The following is a 14,961-nucleotide window of genomic DNA, read 5'->3' on the forward strand; positions in this document are numbered from 1 at the left end:
TATTTATACAGTTACGATATTGAAGTTCAAATACAAGCCTATGAACGATACGAAAAGTGACGTAATATGCCAAGTCGTCACGATCTATTGTTTACTCTGAATTTTCTATCAGTTTTACCTGGAATATCTAGTTGCAATTCTTGGCATATCCGACAGCATGTGTTGCTGTTGTATCTACAACTTGATAACGTCATTCCTGAGCACCATCCGGCTTTATCGCCATAGTCACAATCTGAAAGAAAAGAGACATCCAATGTAACCTCTGTAGAGCCATTCTCAGTACATAACAGCAATAACTTCTTTACAACAGAGGTTACCGGTGTTGGACCAAGCCCTACCCCAAGGGTACCCGCCCACCAGGACCATGAATACTACCCAAATATACTGGTATTTGAAACAATTAAAAAACATGTCAATACAAAATCAAACAATTATAACAAAAACAAATTTCTGATACTAATTTGTAGAGTTTACTGGGGGTGGGGCCCTGGGGTAGGACTTGGTCCCACACCCATTGATAAACTGTGCTTTGCAATAGCGCTAGCAGAATCAAATTTTTCGAAATAACAAGGCTTTATAGGTGAAATCACTTTAACATACCTGTAAACGCCAAGTTGCTTTGTCGAATAGCCTCACACGATTCACAGCAGCTCTCCCTGTAAATATCTTGGTAACAATTGAAAGATTTTGCATGTGCGCCGAGAAACTCTGAACATCCTGTTGTCTGGAACGGCACGTTGAATGGAACATCTCCAAATGGACACGTTTCTGCAAAATGATCGATATATACATAATGTATATATAAAGGATTCAAATCAATTTCTCGGATTCTGATTGGCTGATACACTTTGTGTATTATGCCGTTTATACCGTATAAGAACCGAAGCAAGCGCAAATAGCAAAATGTTTCTTTACCTTATACGGTCCATAAAAAATCTATTATTCTCTTGTTGTTTATTTTACAGAATATTTCCATATTCAAAGGTCATTTCTTAAAACAAAATAGTGAAGAGTTCCTTTTCGATGATGAATTTTTGCTTGAATTATTTTTTTGCGTACTGGAGTAGTCTTAATGTGCGTATAAAGTTATTGTTTGTCATCGTGAATCGCAAGTATAAATTCGTTTACGGAATATATGCTGGAATATAAACTTGCTGGCATGCCGCCAGCAACTTGTTTAATTAATAATTGGATGTTTAACAATTTTTCACAGGATACAGGCTTAATTAACGCTAACAATTATTTATTCAAGAGAATGGTTATTTCATTTTTAAATTGTTTATTCGCTTTGGTAACTTTAAATGTTATCTCACTTACCATTGGTCACCTAAAATGTTATAACACTTATCATTGGTCACCTAAAATGTTATCTCACTTACCATTGGTCACCTAAAACGTTATCACACTTACCATTGGTTACTTGAGGTGCCCCAGGAGATACAACACAAGATCCTGACTGACATATCTGAGGATGATACAATTCTTAGTCAATTAGTTGAAAAACTTAAGGTTTATGTATGATGGCATATTACGGTTAACAAACAATTGCGTAAATTATGTGCTTACTAGTTATTTATTTGATTAAATAAACATTTTCACTTGAATACATGATTGTGTCCATTAGTTTCGCAATTTGCAAAATTTCAACATGACTGGAGCTAAGAAATCAACAAGTCAGTTTACCAGTTAAACAATTACTTATCTGATTGATTGATTGATTGAGTGAGTGATTTAATGAATGAATGATAAAGTCATTCGTTCATTTATTGAGTTTGTACATTTACCAATCTTAAAACATCGAACAATAAACATTAATTATGCTCCAGTTAATTTACTTAAACAATTTTAATTTTTACCTTGCCATTTCCGCACGTTGTTCCTTCCCACGCCACGGAGTAGGAATAACTACCGGAAGTAGTTGCCGAGGCACATGCCATTGTTGCACATACTTTCGAATAATCGTCATTGTAAAAGGGCTTAAATGTAAACATACAAGATTATGTCTGGTGACACATTGATATTTTCATTTGAGCCGCGTCACGACAAAACCAACGTTATGTGTTTGCGACCAGCATGGATCCAGACCAGCCTGCGCATCCGCGCAAACGCATAACGATGGTTTTGTCGTGACGCGGCTCATCTAAGCTTTCAGAAATCATAGATCATTAATTATTCGAATGTGTATCATCTACTCTTGATGAAAATAAAGTATTTCAATTTTGATGGTCTTTCTTACACAACTTTCGCGAAACTTAGGAACTATAAAAAATATAAAAGTAAGATAATTAAGCAAAATGACTTCCTGAATTATTTGCCCTTTACAATTACATTAAATTTTATATTGAACAAGTACTACAGTCAAGTTAAAAGTGGAAATATTTGATAGTTTTTTTTTGAGAAATTAAATTCAACGAATATGTTAATATGAGCAAAAATAGTATTATGTGATTATCTACCCTTTTGGTATAGAGTCACTTTTAATACCAAGTTTGAAGTAAATAAATTTATTAGTGCGTGACAAAAGGATCTTAACTATTTCAGGAAATAATGACATTGAATTGTCCTTTGTTACCTGAAAATTGATGTGACATGTAGATGCATATCAAATTTAATGTTAAACTTGGTTAGTATTGCAGCTATTGAGCAAAAACCGAAACTGAATAAAAAGGTAAAATACATTGAATTCGACATAAGTTTTTGCACTTGGCCATTAAACTATAATTCCCATGGTGTTGCTTATTGATTACCTAGCAAGTTCCCTAAGTTAGCTTTAAACAGCCAAAAATAATCTTTAAAAATATATTTTTTGTGCTGTGTTGCTTTTAAATCAAACGTTTCTCTCATTTGTTAATTACTGTTAAAATTGACCGGGCCAGAAATTGCTAGGGGCCAAAACTGCCGGGAAACCAGTGCATAATTTTGTTTTGAATATGTTGCCTCATGGAACGGTCTATTGTCCTACTGACATTATGGAATAAAGAACAATAAATAATATTTACCCTGTACAGGAAGGATCCTGTACCTTTTATCCGCTCACATTGGGCATCCGGGTTATATACTTGTCCCGCAATGTCATTTACGTAAGGGTCAAGGTCATCATTGCCAGTTGCAGTTCTTACAGTCATACAGTTTAAGGAGCTGAAAAGAAGAAAACGGATGTTTTAATATTTTCAGCAACTTTGAATTATTAACTTTATCTGACGCAATGTGTCCAATTAGCAAGTACACTTAATTCATTCAGTTTGAAATCGATGAAAAGTTTTTTGTTGACATTTAAGTCACCGAAGTAATCGATAGACAAATCAAAGATTCAAAATCAGTTGTTAAACTTAAAACTTACGCATCATTTAGATCGGTTATATAGGTATCGAAATATGTCTGCGAACAAGACGAGAACTGCCAAAGTTTAAGGTTATCTGAAGGATCACTGCTAACACCGGAACTCGGCTCCATGATATATCCACCAGAGCAGGTATTTGAAGATCCATCATGAGACGACCCGAGACTAAAAACGAGGTCAAAACATGTTTAACAAAACAACAACAACAACAACAACAACAGCAGCAGTAGCAGCAACAACAACAAAGTATTTGTATTAACAATGAAATGAAGTAACTAACGGATGTGAACACAGGTTACTTTTGTTCTTGCAGGTCTATTATATTTGTATTTTATTGACGAATTTTTAAACGATTTAACGATTCGAAATAATGTACATTTACACAAGCCATTATTAAACAGATGTGTGAAGTTGGCGGTCTAGCGGCCCTGTGCCCTGACGGCGTGAAGTTGTATGTGATTTCAAAGACCCTTCTTATGCGCCAGTAGCATTTATGATATTCATTATCATGGTCGCGTTAGGTGCCATTGTTCAATCGTCAAAACAATCATTTTTAACTACATTACAGACATTTCTTTATGATAAAAATGAAAAGAAAAAACAAAAACAAAAAACAATACGTGTTATAAGCTTCTTACTTATGTCCAAGTTCGTGAGCGGCAATTGTAGCCATAGTCGGGTCTAAATTAGTCCTTTCGATGATACTTCCCCCTTCGTTGATAGAATACCTTAACGTACCACAAACTGCGGCTGCATACAGATCCCCGTTGTTATAATACGACGGTAAATACGCTAGACCTTAAATAACAACCACTGTGGCGCCGTTATATGTCGCAACGCCGCTAAATGTCGCACTTGCCGCTAAATGTCCCACCATTGACGCTAAATGTCGCAACCGCCGCTAAATGTCGCAAAACCATTTGACGTTAAATGTCGCAATGTTAACGTTAAATGTCGCACGAATTTCCCTTACCGTTAAATGTCGCAACACTACCGTTAAATGTCGCAAGATGTAATTTTATGTTGAACTCAAGTTTTATTGTTGTATCATATTAATTAAATCTGCCTACTCAATTTGAAAGCGAGTGAATTTATTATATATGGAACTGCGCTACAATTTAGGCGGCGATAATACTCATATTGTAAATAAATGTATATTGTTTTGCGTTCGATATTTAGCTGATCTTATGCAAGTACATATTGATAATTATACAATTGTCTACTATTTGTATGAAACTGCAAAATTGGCATTGTTCTGTAAATAGTTTAGTACAATTGTGTCTGTAAAATGGCAGAAGAGACAGGCTGCCTGAGGTGGCAGTCGGATGGCCTAGTTGACTGAGGAGCCAAATTGTCTCGCAGTCGGAAGAGGTACCCTAAATTGCTGACGACCTGGACCTTAAGAGTTTACCTAACGCCCTGTAAGCCTTACGTTGGTAGCCTAGTATCCTGAGGAGGCCGTCTAACATCCTAACAGCCTATCGATGTCAGCTTTGCAACCTAAAGTTGGCAATCTAACAGCTTAGAGTCGGCAGCCTAGTAGCTTAAAGATAGTGACTTATATTATAAATATGGAAACAATTTAAAATACAGTAAAATCACTATGAAAGGTCATGCAAAAGCACATACACATGCATGATTATGGAAAAAAACGCCTTTACCTTTAGTGCACTTAACTTTGTAGTCTAATAGCCTAAAGCTGGCAGTCTAGGAGCCTGGCAGCCTAAAATTGGTGTCATGTTATAAAAAATGGAACGATCAAAATAATAAAACTGCAAGTTGGATTTTTCCTAAAATCTACTTGTACAAAGGGCTTCATAATTTACACATTTATTAATCAATACAATAATCTTGATCATGGCAAGTAACATAATTATTGCATAAATTTTAATCAAGTTATTGCCATTTTCAGCAGTTTGAGAATGAATATCGTTAACCTAAACCGGCAAGTTGGATTTATTTAAGTACTGTCTATACTTATGGCTTCATAATTTCCAAACTTACTTATTTAGAAAAAGTTCATGATATTGCCACCCATTTTCCCAAGTTATATTCCTTTTTTTCACTTTGAAAATAAGACCTTGTATGGTTAACCTATTCCGGTAAGTTGGATTTATCTTAAAAATTTATTTAATGATATCTTCCATATCTGGTAGGTGGATACCATTAATGGCCGTGTTTTTTATGGAGTAAGGGGTCTCTAGTGTCAAGGTCACTGGTGTGAATTTTTTATAACATTTTTGCTCATAAAGCCTTTATTGTTAAGATTATGTATTTCATGTTTAATACAAACATGCCAAGAGAGGTCCTCTTCCTTTGGGTTTAGTTGGGGGTCCTGTGGGTAGAGGCCAAAGTCACCAATGCCAAAATAGATTTTAACATTTTTACAGGTGTTTTAACATTATTCTTTTGAAAGATGTCTTTTATATTTGGTAGGAACATGGCATTGAGGTCTTCTCCTTTGGATGGAGTTATGGTTCAGTTGGGTCAAGGTCACCAGTTCTAAAATAGATTTCTACACTTTTACAGCCTTTATTTATTGACAAATGTATTTCATATTTGGAAGGTAGATAACTTGCATGGCATTCTTCCTTTATATTGAGGAAGGGACCAATGGGCCATGGTCACAAAAGCTAAAATAGATTTTAATTTCCAGGATGAAGTTCACACAAACAGTTTATGCTTTTATCAAATTTGCTAGTCGTATGCGTGTTTTTATTTCCATTTTAACGCCAGAAAGGCAGTGGTCATTCATAGTATTGTTGCAATAAATTAAAAAGAAGTTTTCTTTACACATCTGTTCCATTTTTTTTTTTTTTTTTTTTTTTTTGAAAAATAAAGTTCTTAAAATTATCTTAAAATAAATACACTATTGTGCGTATGTATGTATTTATGGTCATTTGAACTTCACTATGACGTACTCGACACGCGCATTTTAGGACGAAAATAAAAGTGTTTACAGATATCTAACCAATATCGTCGTTACATATGTACGAGTATAATTCACGTCTTGTGTTTTTCGAAAAATGTCAGATTTAATTTCATTGAAATATTTATCATGAAGCGTTACAGATTAAGATTTTCATTACAGCAAAGCAATGATATAAAAAGCCTAAATTCTCTGGCCAAAACGACTAGCTGTCTTTAGCCAAACAGCAAGGCCAATATGAGCTTAATCAATTATTTGTATTCTTATTATATGATAGTTACTGCAGAATCTTTCATAGTATAAAGCGACTTGGCGAGTAAAATATCACTTGCCACAATGTCAAAGCGTAAATAGTGTTTGACAAATCGTAAAATGTACTAAATCTTGTGTACTTTGACATCTGCTTACTGTGTGTGAATTTGCGTTTATTTATACTCGCCACCGGTTGCCCATATGGGCGATTCCTCCAGAAGAGTACAAGTCATTTTATATTTTGGAGGATAGTGCAATTACAGATATAGAATGATGCCCCTATTCAACGTGCCAAGTTGTTTTAGCACCCATACACGGGACCTCGATTTAAAGTATCATCCGAAAGACTAATCAGTAATTTAAGTTGGCCAGCCCGGGAATAGAACCAACAAGGTCGAGGTTACAAGTCTCGCGCTCTATGCGGGCTGGCTGCTTACAAAAATTCCGGTGCATATAATCGTAAAATTCGCTCATATCTAGCACCCGACTGCGGATCGAATACTACATGATCAAGGAGTACTACATGATATTTTTTTTCGATTTTCGTATTGACCATGCATTTCAAACTATGTTTTTCACGTATTTGCCGTTTCTGTTAAAATAAAAAATTTGCCTTGATATTCAATCAATATTTCACGTTTGAAGTGAATATTTGTGATGTTTTTTTTTTTTGAAAATATAATAAGGGAGATATTTTAGAAAAAATACCTTTCAGGTCATCTGTCTTAGAAATGCATAGTATTTCAATGGTCATGTGTCCTTTAGAAATGCATTAGTACTTTCATATGAAATAAGTATTTTAAGTTTAAAGTGAATATGTTTGAAATTAGCCTTAACCAAAAGGTTAATCAGAGCGAAAACATCTTAGAGAAATAAGGGGAATAACTTTGCAAAATATAACTAGGATTATCTGCCTTTTGATATTGCATCATATGATCATAGTGAACAACTAAACCACGTTTAAAGTAAATTGGGTAGTTTCTGAGAAAATAAATGAAATTACTTAAACCAAATTCTGAGAGTGACAATACCATAATACCTTTAATCTGTTGTCAATCAGGGTTACAAATGAAAATGTAAAACAAGAGAAAAATACTTATCTATTGAGAATTTAGTATCAATTATCCTATCTAGCCTAAAGATTACATTATATAGTAGCTCAAAACCTCGATATTAAGGTTCATTAAAGAAACCAAGTAAGACAAAGATAATTTTTGTGTAATGGCAATTACAATCAAAATAACTATGAGAATGTTAAAAAGTAATATAATTCTACTTTAAACATGATTTTAACATGAATTTACATCTTGCGACATTTAACGGTAGTGTTGCGACATTTAACGGTAAGGGAAATTCGTGCGACATTTAACGTTAGCATTGCGACATTTAACGGCAAATGATTTTGCGACATTAAGCGGCGGTTGCGACATTTAGCGTCAATGGTGCGACATTTAGCGGCAAGTGCGACATTTAGCGGCGTTGCGACATATAACGGCGCCACAACCACTAACGTCATTATATCTCTTTAACTAAGGAAACACATTTAACTTACATATCACCTACCATATTGAAAAAAATAAAAATGGAATTTTTAAAATGGGTTCAAATGCGTATGTGCACGTAAATGATTGTTTTAATAAACTTGTATAATCTAATCTTTGACAGTAATGTTGTGTGATATCTTTATATATACTGAGATTTTCTTAAGTTTCTGCCTTTTTTCAAATCTAAATCACTTAGGAAAGGACCTAGCATTCATTGTAATTGAATCATTTACGACACAAACAATTTTTCAATGATGTTTGTATGACCAGGACAGGACCGAGTATTAATTGCTAATTATTGTTATTTGAAGTACCTAGGACAGGATCAATTATCTATTTTAGCGTGAATCACCTAGGACAGGACCGATTATTCATTGCTATTTATTGTTATTTGAAGTACCTAGGACAGGATCAATTATTATTTTTAATTTGAATCGCCTAGGACAGGACCGAGTATTCATCGTAATTCTAATCACCTAGGACATAATCAAATATTCCTTGTAATTTGAATCGCCTAGGACAGGAATGAGTATTCATTGTAATTTAAAATACCTAGGGCAGGTCGAATAAATTGAGATTTGAATCACCTAGAACAGGCATGAGTATTTATTCTAATTTGAAATACCTAGGACAGGTCGAATAAATTGTAAATTGTATCTCCTTGGACAGGGCCGAGTATTCATTTTTATTTGAATATATTTGATAAAATAGTTACTTATTGATAAAAGCTTATTATATAATTAAGGTTTATGTAAAAAAAATAGATAAAATGTTTTTATATTTCATAATACAGTGTATTGTTTAAATTACCTGCTGTAAAAGAAGATACTACGCCGGCTGACGTTCTTGTAAGATCATAGCTGCCAAGTAAAAATAAAATAAAATAATACATGTATCATCTCGGCAGATAGAGACAAAAGAAAGGTAAAAATGTTTAGTATATGTACTGTGATTATGCTCGTATCTGTTCTGATTTTAAAGCTGCCCCAGCCAAAAACAAACCGCGGATATATCGAAAATCTCTGCAATGTTTTTGCTGTGTTAGAATTTGGCGTATTGTTATTAACGAACAATATTAATAGACGGACTGACGGACTATTTTTTCCATTTTACATTGGGATTCTGAAAGCTGGCAGGAATATTGACCTTTCCAATGTTTGACTAAACAACATACCTGTTTTCAAGATTAAATTTAACAAACAAAATGTTTTAAGTTAACACTACTTTACATAACTTATGTATGGTAAAGGTTAAGAATTTTCAAATAAATTCAAATGAATCTTACGCAGTAAACATCATGGCATGGTCGTAGTTAAAATCGCTTAGTGCAGCCTCTCCCCATGTCTGGAAGGCGCCGAGAACCGTGTCAGCATCTACTTGGTTGCTGGAAACGTAATTTTCTACAAAAGGAGCGTCGCTTGAAACCTACACAAATTATAACTATTATTTAAAAGCGTGTGCTATACAATATAGCATAAAAGTAATAAACATAGCGAGTTATCTTATAAGAGAGTTATCATATTACATCTTAGGACTCGGTTGGACACTGGTAAGGGTTACAGTTACGAACATGGGACTTGATCTTAATGAATGTGTCATATATAAAACGTTAATCATATAGGAGTTAACAAGTTATTGCACCAAGGTGACGAATGATGCGTGCGTGCGAGCGAGAAAATACATTTGCAAATTCATATCAATATAGTCTGAATATTGAACAATTAAGACCAGTGACCAAAAAAGAAAAGAAAAGTTTAATACCTTTATTTTCTTATCGTACATGTCAAACTGCAGAACTTTGTCATTTTTGTATCAGTTAACTTATTTACATTATGAATTTGTTTATAGAATGAATGTTCGTGATAGAATGGATTTAGGTTATGCAATTTCTGATTCTTGTTCCGATACTGGTAGTTCACTGATACTCACATTAGCTATGTAGACTCCAGCAAAAAGACAGGATATTGTATACGAATAGTCGGTCACTGTTTGGTACCGAAGATCAATCTGAAACATACGTTATAATGCCCCGTATAGAATATTTTATATTATTTAAAAACAATATAGCACGGAAAACGAGTTTAACGCATATTAGTATATCAAAAGTGTTATATTTAACTGACCATTTGTCATTTACAAGTCATCGAACGTTGAAATAACCCAAGTGTTACAAATTATGTTGGCAACTCAAAGCTTGCTTATAAATAACAAATACGTGTACGGAAAATTACGATTTTTGTCCTATGCTCTACAAATTGAAATCGGGTGCAATGAAATGAAAATATTTTGAAACATATTGAAAAAGAAATGATAACTTAAGACTGCGGAACATAAGTGATAATTGATATCCCACATATGTTAATTATGATTAAAGCATTTTTTTAAGTGATTGATAATAATATAAGCTTACCGCATTTAATAGGAAAGACGTGAACTGAATTATTTTATTAACAGTGACAGCGTGTCTGTCGCTCTCTCCCACAGTAGTAGCGTACCAACTGAAATTAAGGTGAGCCGCGTCATGATAAAACCAACATAAGGGGTTTGCGACCAGCATGGATCTAGACCAGCTTGCGCATCCGCGGAGTCTGATCAGGATCCATGCTGTTTGCTATCAGTTTCTCTATTTGTAATAGGGTTTGTAAGCGAACAGCGCTGCCTGGTCTGGATCCATGCTGGTCGCAAACCCATTTTGCTGGTTTCGTCGTGACGCGGCTCAAATCACACAGAAATTAAAATAAGATTTACAGCGAGAACACTGTGCTGACAGTGAACGTGGTTTGTTCTTTGGCAATTTGTTTAAAAATACGTGTGCCTTTCGTTTAGATAATTCGTTGAGAAGCATAATGGCCCATTTACGTTTGGGTTCAAAAGGAAAGTACTTATTCTATAATGCACAACGCAGCTTTACACTTAGACCAATTCAAATTTAAATCATTTTTGTTTTACATTTTCTTCAAATGGAAAGACAATGTTTTGTTTTTTTATCTCCATAAACAAATAATGGACTGTGCATCTGTCTGTAGTTAACCGAGAATTAATATCGAGGAACCAGGCTAAAATTAAATCATGAATGATTCAAACATAGTTTCATAATAAACGATTTTCTATACAATAAACGTGATGGAAATGAATTTTATACAACGCTACAGTACCTATTATACATTGCAAAGTCATGCACGAAGAAAATTTCTATCTCGTAATCGGTGGTCTGCCGCTTTTCTCTTGCAGTCATTGGCGTCTGCTTTGAGCGTTTTTGTGTCTTCTCTTGAATTATTTTGGCATCTGAAATAAATTGAATGAATCGCTAATACAAATAAAATCTTGATTTCGAATCATTTTGTAAAAAGGCTCGATGAAAAATTATTAGTTTATAACTCATACTATTTAGACATCTCGGGACAATTTGCAAGTATAAAACCAAGTTTGACTGTTATCCTGAATTATATTCTAATTTACAATATTCTTTGGTGAATTTTCCCTTCTTTTTTTAATCGCTTGTAAATGAACCAAATTCGTTGACTAATTTTTTTTATCAAAGTTGTTAAATTTATATATAGAACAGACTATTGGCAATGATCAAATGGCATCTGGAGCCACACACATAATGTCGAAAATCAGTACATAAGTGAAGTTACGAAATAACTAGTACCCGGATATGACAAAACCTGTAACTGGTTTTGTACTAATTTAGATAAAGTGACACCAGATAAACGAGGTGATGAATAAAAAAAAAAAAACAGATTGCTTTCATCCTTATAACATGTCGTGATGACATGAGTGGTTGATACATGATGATACATAGTTAGTTTTCGAAACATGATATCAGCAGTAATCTGTATCTCGTTAAATTGTAAGAACATGTACTTGCTTTCTTCGTTTTATAATGAGTTTTATTTCACAGAAAAGCACGTGATTTATTTCGCATAACAAACACCGATAATAAAATGTTATTAACATAGAAAAAATACTTTAAATTTGCAACGTAATTGTAGAAGAAAGTCATGATTAAATTTAAGATTAAGTTTTTTTGGTTAAAACTTTTAAAATTAGTCGTAACAATTGAACAATCGTGCTACTTTTGTGTAAATATTATGAAACTATACTGTTATATATGTTGTACAAAAAGAGCAATAAAATATGTTTAAATCGCGCGGTTTGTCACTTAATGATAAAAGCGAAAAGCAATACATGCGTTTCAATAATTTCACCAACCCATGTTCTGTAAAATACATTAAGAATGTCAAACCCCCAATAAACATATCAAACTGATATGATAATTAATATTGTTATTTCGTAGGCAATCAGTCAGTTATTAAATAAAAAATAATGGCCACACGAATAAACTTAACAAAACTGCGTAATAAAGCTTTTTATTATATACTTTCTGGACTACTTTCTTCTTAATTCAGAAAATGCACACAATTATAAAGGAATAATCAAGAGAATTAAGAAGTATGAGAAAAAATATATAATAAATGGAAAATTCTTGTGATATGAAAATTATCATATTTCACTTGTGGCTACCGCCACTCGTGGAAAATAAATCCTGTATCAAAAAAAAAAAAAACTTAAATATTCTCTATATCCTTACCAGTGTCCGACAAACTTTGATAATCAAATAATGTCGGACGTTTTTCTAACATCTTTGATACTGTATAAGTACTTTGGTTATCCTTCGATGGTTGTACCAAATATTCAATATGTTCAGACACAAATGTTCCGTACTGGAAAATAATAATTATTTTATAAGAATGTATATCAGTGAAAACATGACACATCAAATAACAAAGAAATGAATAAGCTTCTAAATTTATATGTGAAATGTAGCTCACTGAATACTAGTATCTTATCATCGCTTTAGAACTTGCTACGGGGTGTATGTGTTGTGTCTAGGGGTGTCGTGTAGGGGGTGTCAGGCCTCCCAGTTTTCCGCTCTATATAATCTATGCCACTAAAATAAAAGTAAGGCAAAGATGAACAGACTGTCGGCTGCTCAATATTTTGAACTACATGTACATATGCTATCAAACAAGAATAACAATGGGCTTTTCCAATGACAAAGCAGGTGTCCATCCCAATTTTATCGAAATAAAAGGCTTTAAGAAGAAAAGGTCAAGTGATTTTGATTGTGTATCCAAGTAATACTCACAATATCAAACTCTTCAGTTCTGTCTGACTTCAAAGAGACTTTAAATGCCGCACCACATGTGATATCAAGATAATATGCATATTTCTGAAATAAATAAATCATCAAATGAAATACATTACATATTTTCTGATTTAACGCTTTTTCATCAACTGCTTTCTTAAAGCTGAAATAGTTCACTGAGAGATGACATAATCAGAAAAGGGTGACGTGATTCGGGGATCGTTGGTTCGACTCTAACGAGAGTCACGACCCTATTTTACTTATATGACACCGGTACTTGTTAGTTCCAGGATGCCGACTTCATGTTTTTTATTATTTTTTTCATATCCAAGCTTTCACTGCTATTCAGATAGAATTTTAAGATGTAAAAAAATGCAGTAATAGGTATTATATGGTAAACGCTGATTCATAAATATATATCGAGTTAAATTATTTCGGTCATAGCATGTTTATCAATCTATAGCAATAAAAATTAGTTGTTTTTTTTTCTACGTTTTTAAGTAAACATCTTTTGTGATAAGGTCGTACTGATTTATTGAATGGTACATGATTTCACATGAAAAATTTCAGACGTCATTTTTGGTTTATCTTTCTTTTTTAAATGAAATATTATTGATGACATTGATTAAGCAATTTAAGCTCATATTTTATTATTTTACAAAGATATTGTATGTTTCATAACTATATAAATATGACACCGATTTAACCCATTAAACAGGGGTGGGGGAGTGACGGTACCCGGAAATCAAGTCTTCCTGGTCAAGCATGAATAAGTAAGTCAACGAAAACAGGATGTTTTCTAACAATCATGATTGGTTAATCTGGAATGTGTTTTGATTTACTTATACGATAAGTATAATTATAGTTACGGGTATGTATTTGAAGATGGGGTTACTTTACCTCATGATTGTAAAACATGATTTATTTATGAATGTACAAACGTAATTACATTATTATCGCAATAGCTTCAAAGGAGGACATGTTATTACAAAATTAATTATTTATTATTATCTTAAATTTCTGCTATCACAGTAAATTTTTTTGGTTTCATTAATCTATTATTCTCAATACAGTCTCTGTTATTTAAAAATGATTTAATGTAATTAAATGTCCGGACTAATAGCTGCTTTAATGTAGTTTTTACCTAAAATGAATGCTTATGGAATTCGCTTTTACTTATACAAAATTTCTTATAAAATTCTATAAAGCTAAATTTTTAGTCACACTTGATTTCCTGAAATCTCTATCGGTTAATTTTCAAAAAAAGTTGTGAAAGGGTTTTTTTATTCATTAATCACATTATATATTCATTAAACAAATCAAGACTGAAAATATTCCATGTGAAGTCATGATAAAATTTCTAGACCTACAATTTCATATTTATTTTTAACGCTCATTTTTCCATCATTAAACAATTAGATATCGCACGAATTTTAGACAACACTTTACATTTTTCTTGTCAAATTAAGGTAAAATTGGCAAAGAGTTTTTTTTTAATGCTTTATACTTTTAATATAAACAATAAGTTATAGATTAAACCTTTCATTATAAGTTAAACCCGCCAAAAAAAGCCGGGAAAAAACAACTTTTAGAAAATATACTTGTAAATCTATAAAAAGATTTCAAAAATTGTATAGATCTACAAATATGTTATTATTCTTTTCCTTTCTTTGTTATTGTTAAGTGGAATGCCGTACTGAAAATTGGTTTACACATTCTCTTTTTATGTTACCTCCTCTAAATA

The 14,961-nt window shown here is 32.9% G+C and overlaps 1 protein-coding gene across 1 annotated transcript in view; it reads right to left on the reverse strand.

Moving 5' to 3' along the window:
- Positions 1 to 14,961, reverse strand: part of LOC132734099 (serine-rich adhesin for platelets-like) — a 36,250-nt gene that overhangs the window by 10,050 nt on the left and 11,239 nt on the right. Inside the window, exons 4-17 of the mRNA XM_060720816.1 lie at positions 13,218 to 13,301; positions 12,660 to 12,792; positions 11,221 to 11,350; positions 10,476 to 10,563; positions 9,995 to 10,072; positions 9,351 to 9,490; positions 8,876 to 8,925; positions 3,979 to 4,138; positions 3,341 to 3,505; positions 3,000 to 3,138; positions 1,857 to 1,976; positions 1,411 to 1,465; positions 601 to 768; positions 119 to 232 (exon numbers count right to left, since the gene is read on the reverse strand). Of these exons, the coding sequence (XP_060576799.1) occupies positions 119 to 232; positions 601 to 768; positions 1,411 to 1,465; positions 1,857 to 1,976; positions 3,000 to 3,138; positions 3,341 to 3,505; positions 3,979 to 4,138; positions 8,876 to 8,925; positions 9,351 to 9,490; positions 9,995 to 10,072; positions 10,476 to 10,563; positions 11,221 to 11,350; positions 12,660 to 12,792; positions 13,218 to 13,301 (1,624 nt within the window). The remainder of the gene's footprint in view (positions 1 to 118; positions 233 to 600; positions 769 to 1,410; positions 1,466 to 1,856; positions 1,977 to 2,999; positions 3,139 to 3,340; positions 3,506 to 3,978; positions 4,139 to 8,875; positions 8,926 to 9,350; positions 9,491 to 9,994; positions 10,073 to 10,475; positions 10,564 to 11,220; positions 11,351 to 12,659; positions 12,793 to 13,217; positions 13,302 to 14,961) is intronic.

This window comes from Ruditapes philippinarum, unplaced genomic scaffold, assembly GCF_026571515.1.
Source record: "Ruditapes philippinarum isolate M1 unplaced genomic scaffold, ASM2657151v2 ctg593_1_1_1_1, whole genome shotgun sequence".
In the NCBI taxonomy this organism is placed as follows: domain Eukaryota; kingdom Metazoa; phylum Mollusca; class Bivalvia; order Venerida; family Veneridae; genus Ruditapes; species Ruditapes philippinarum.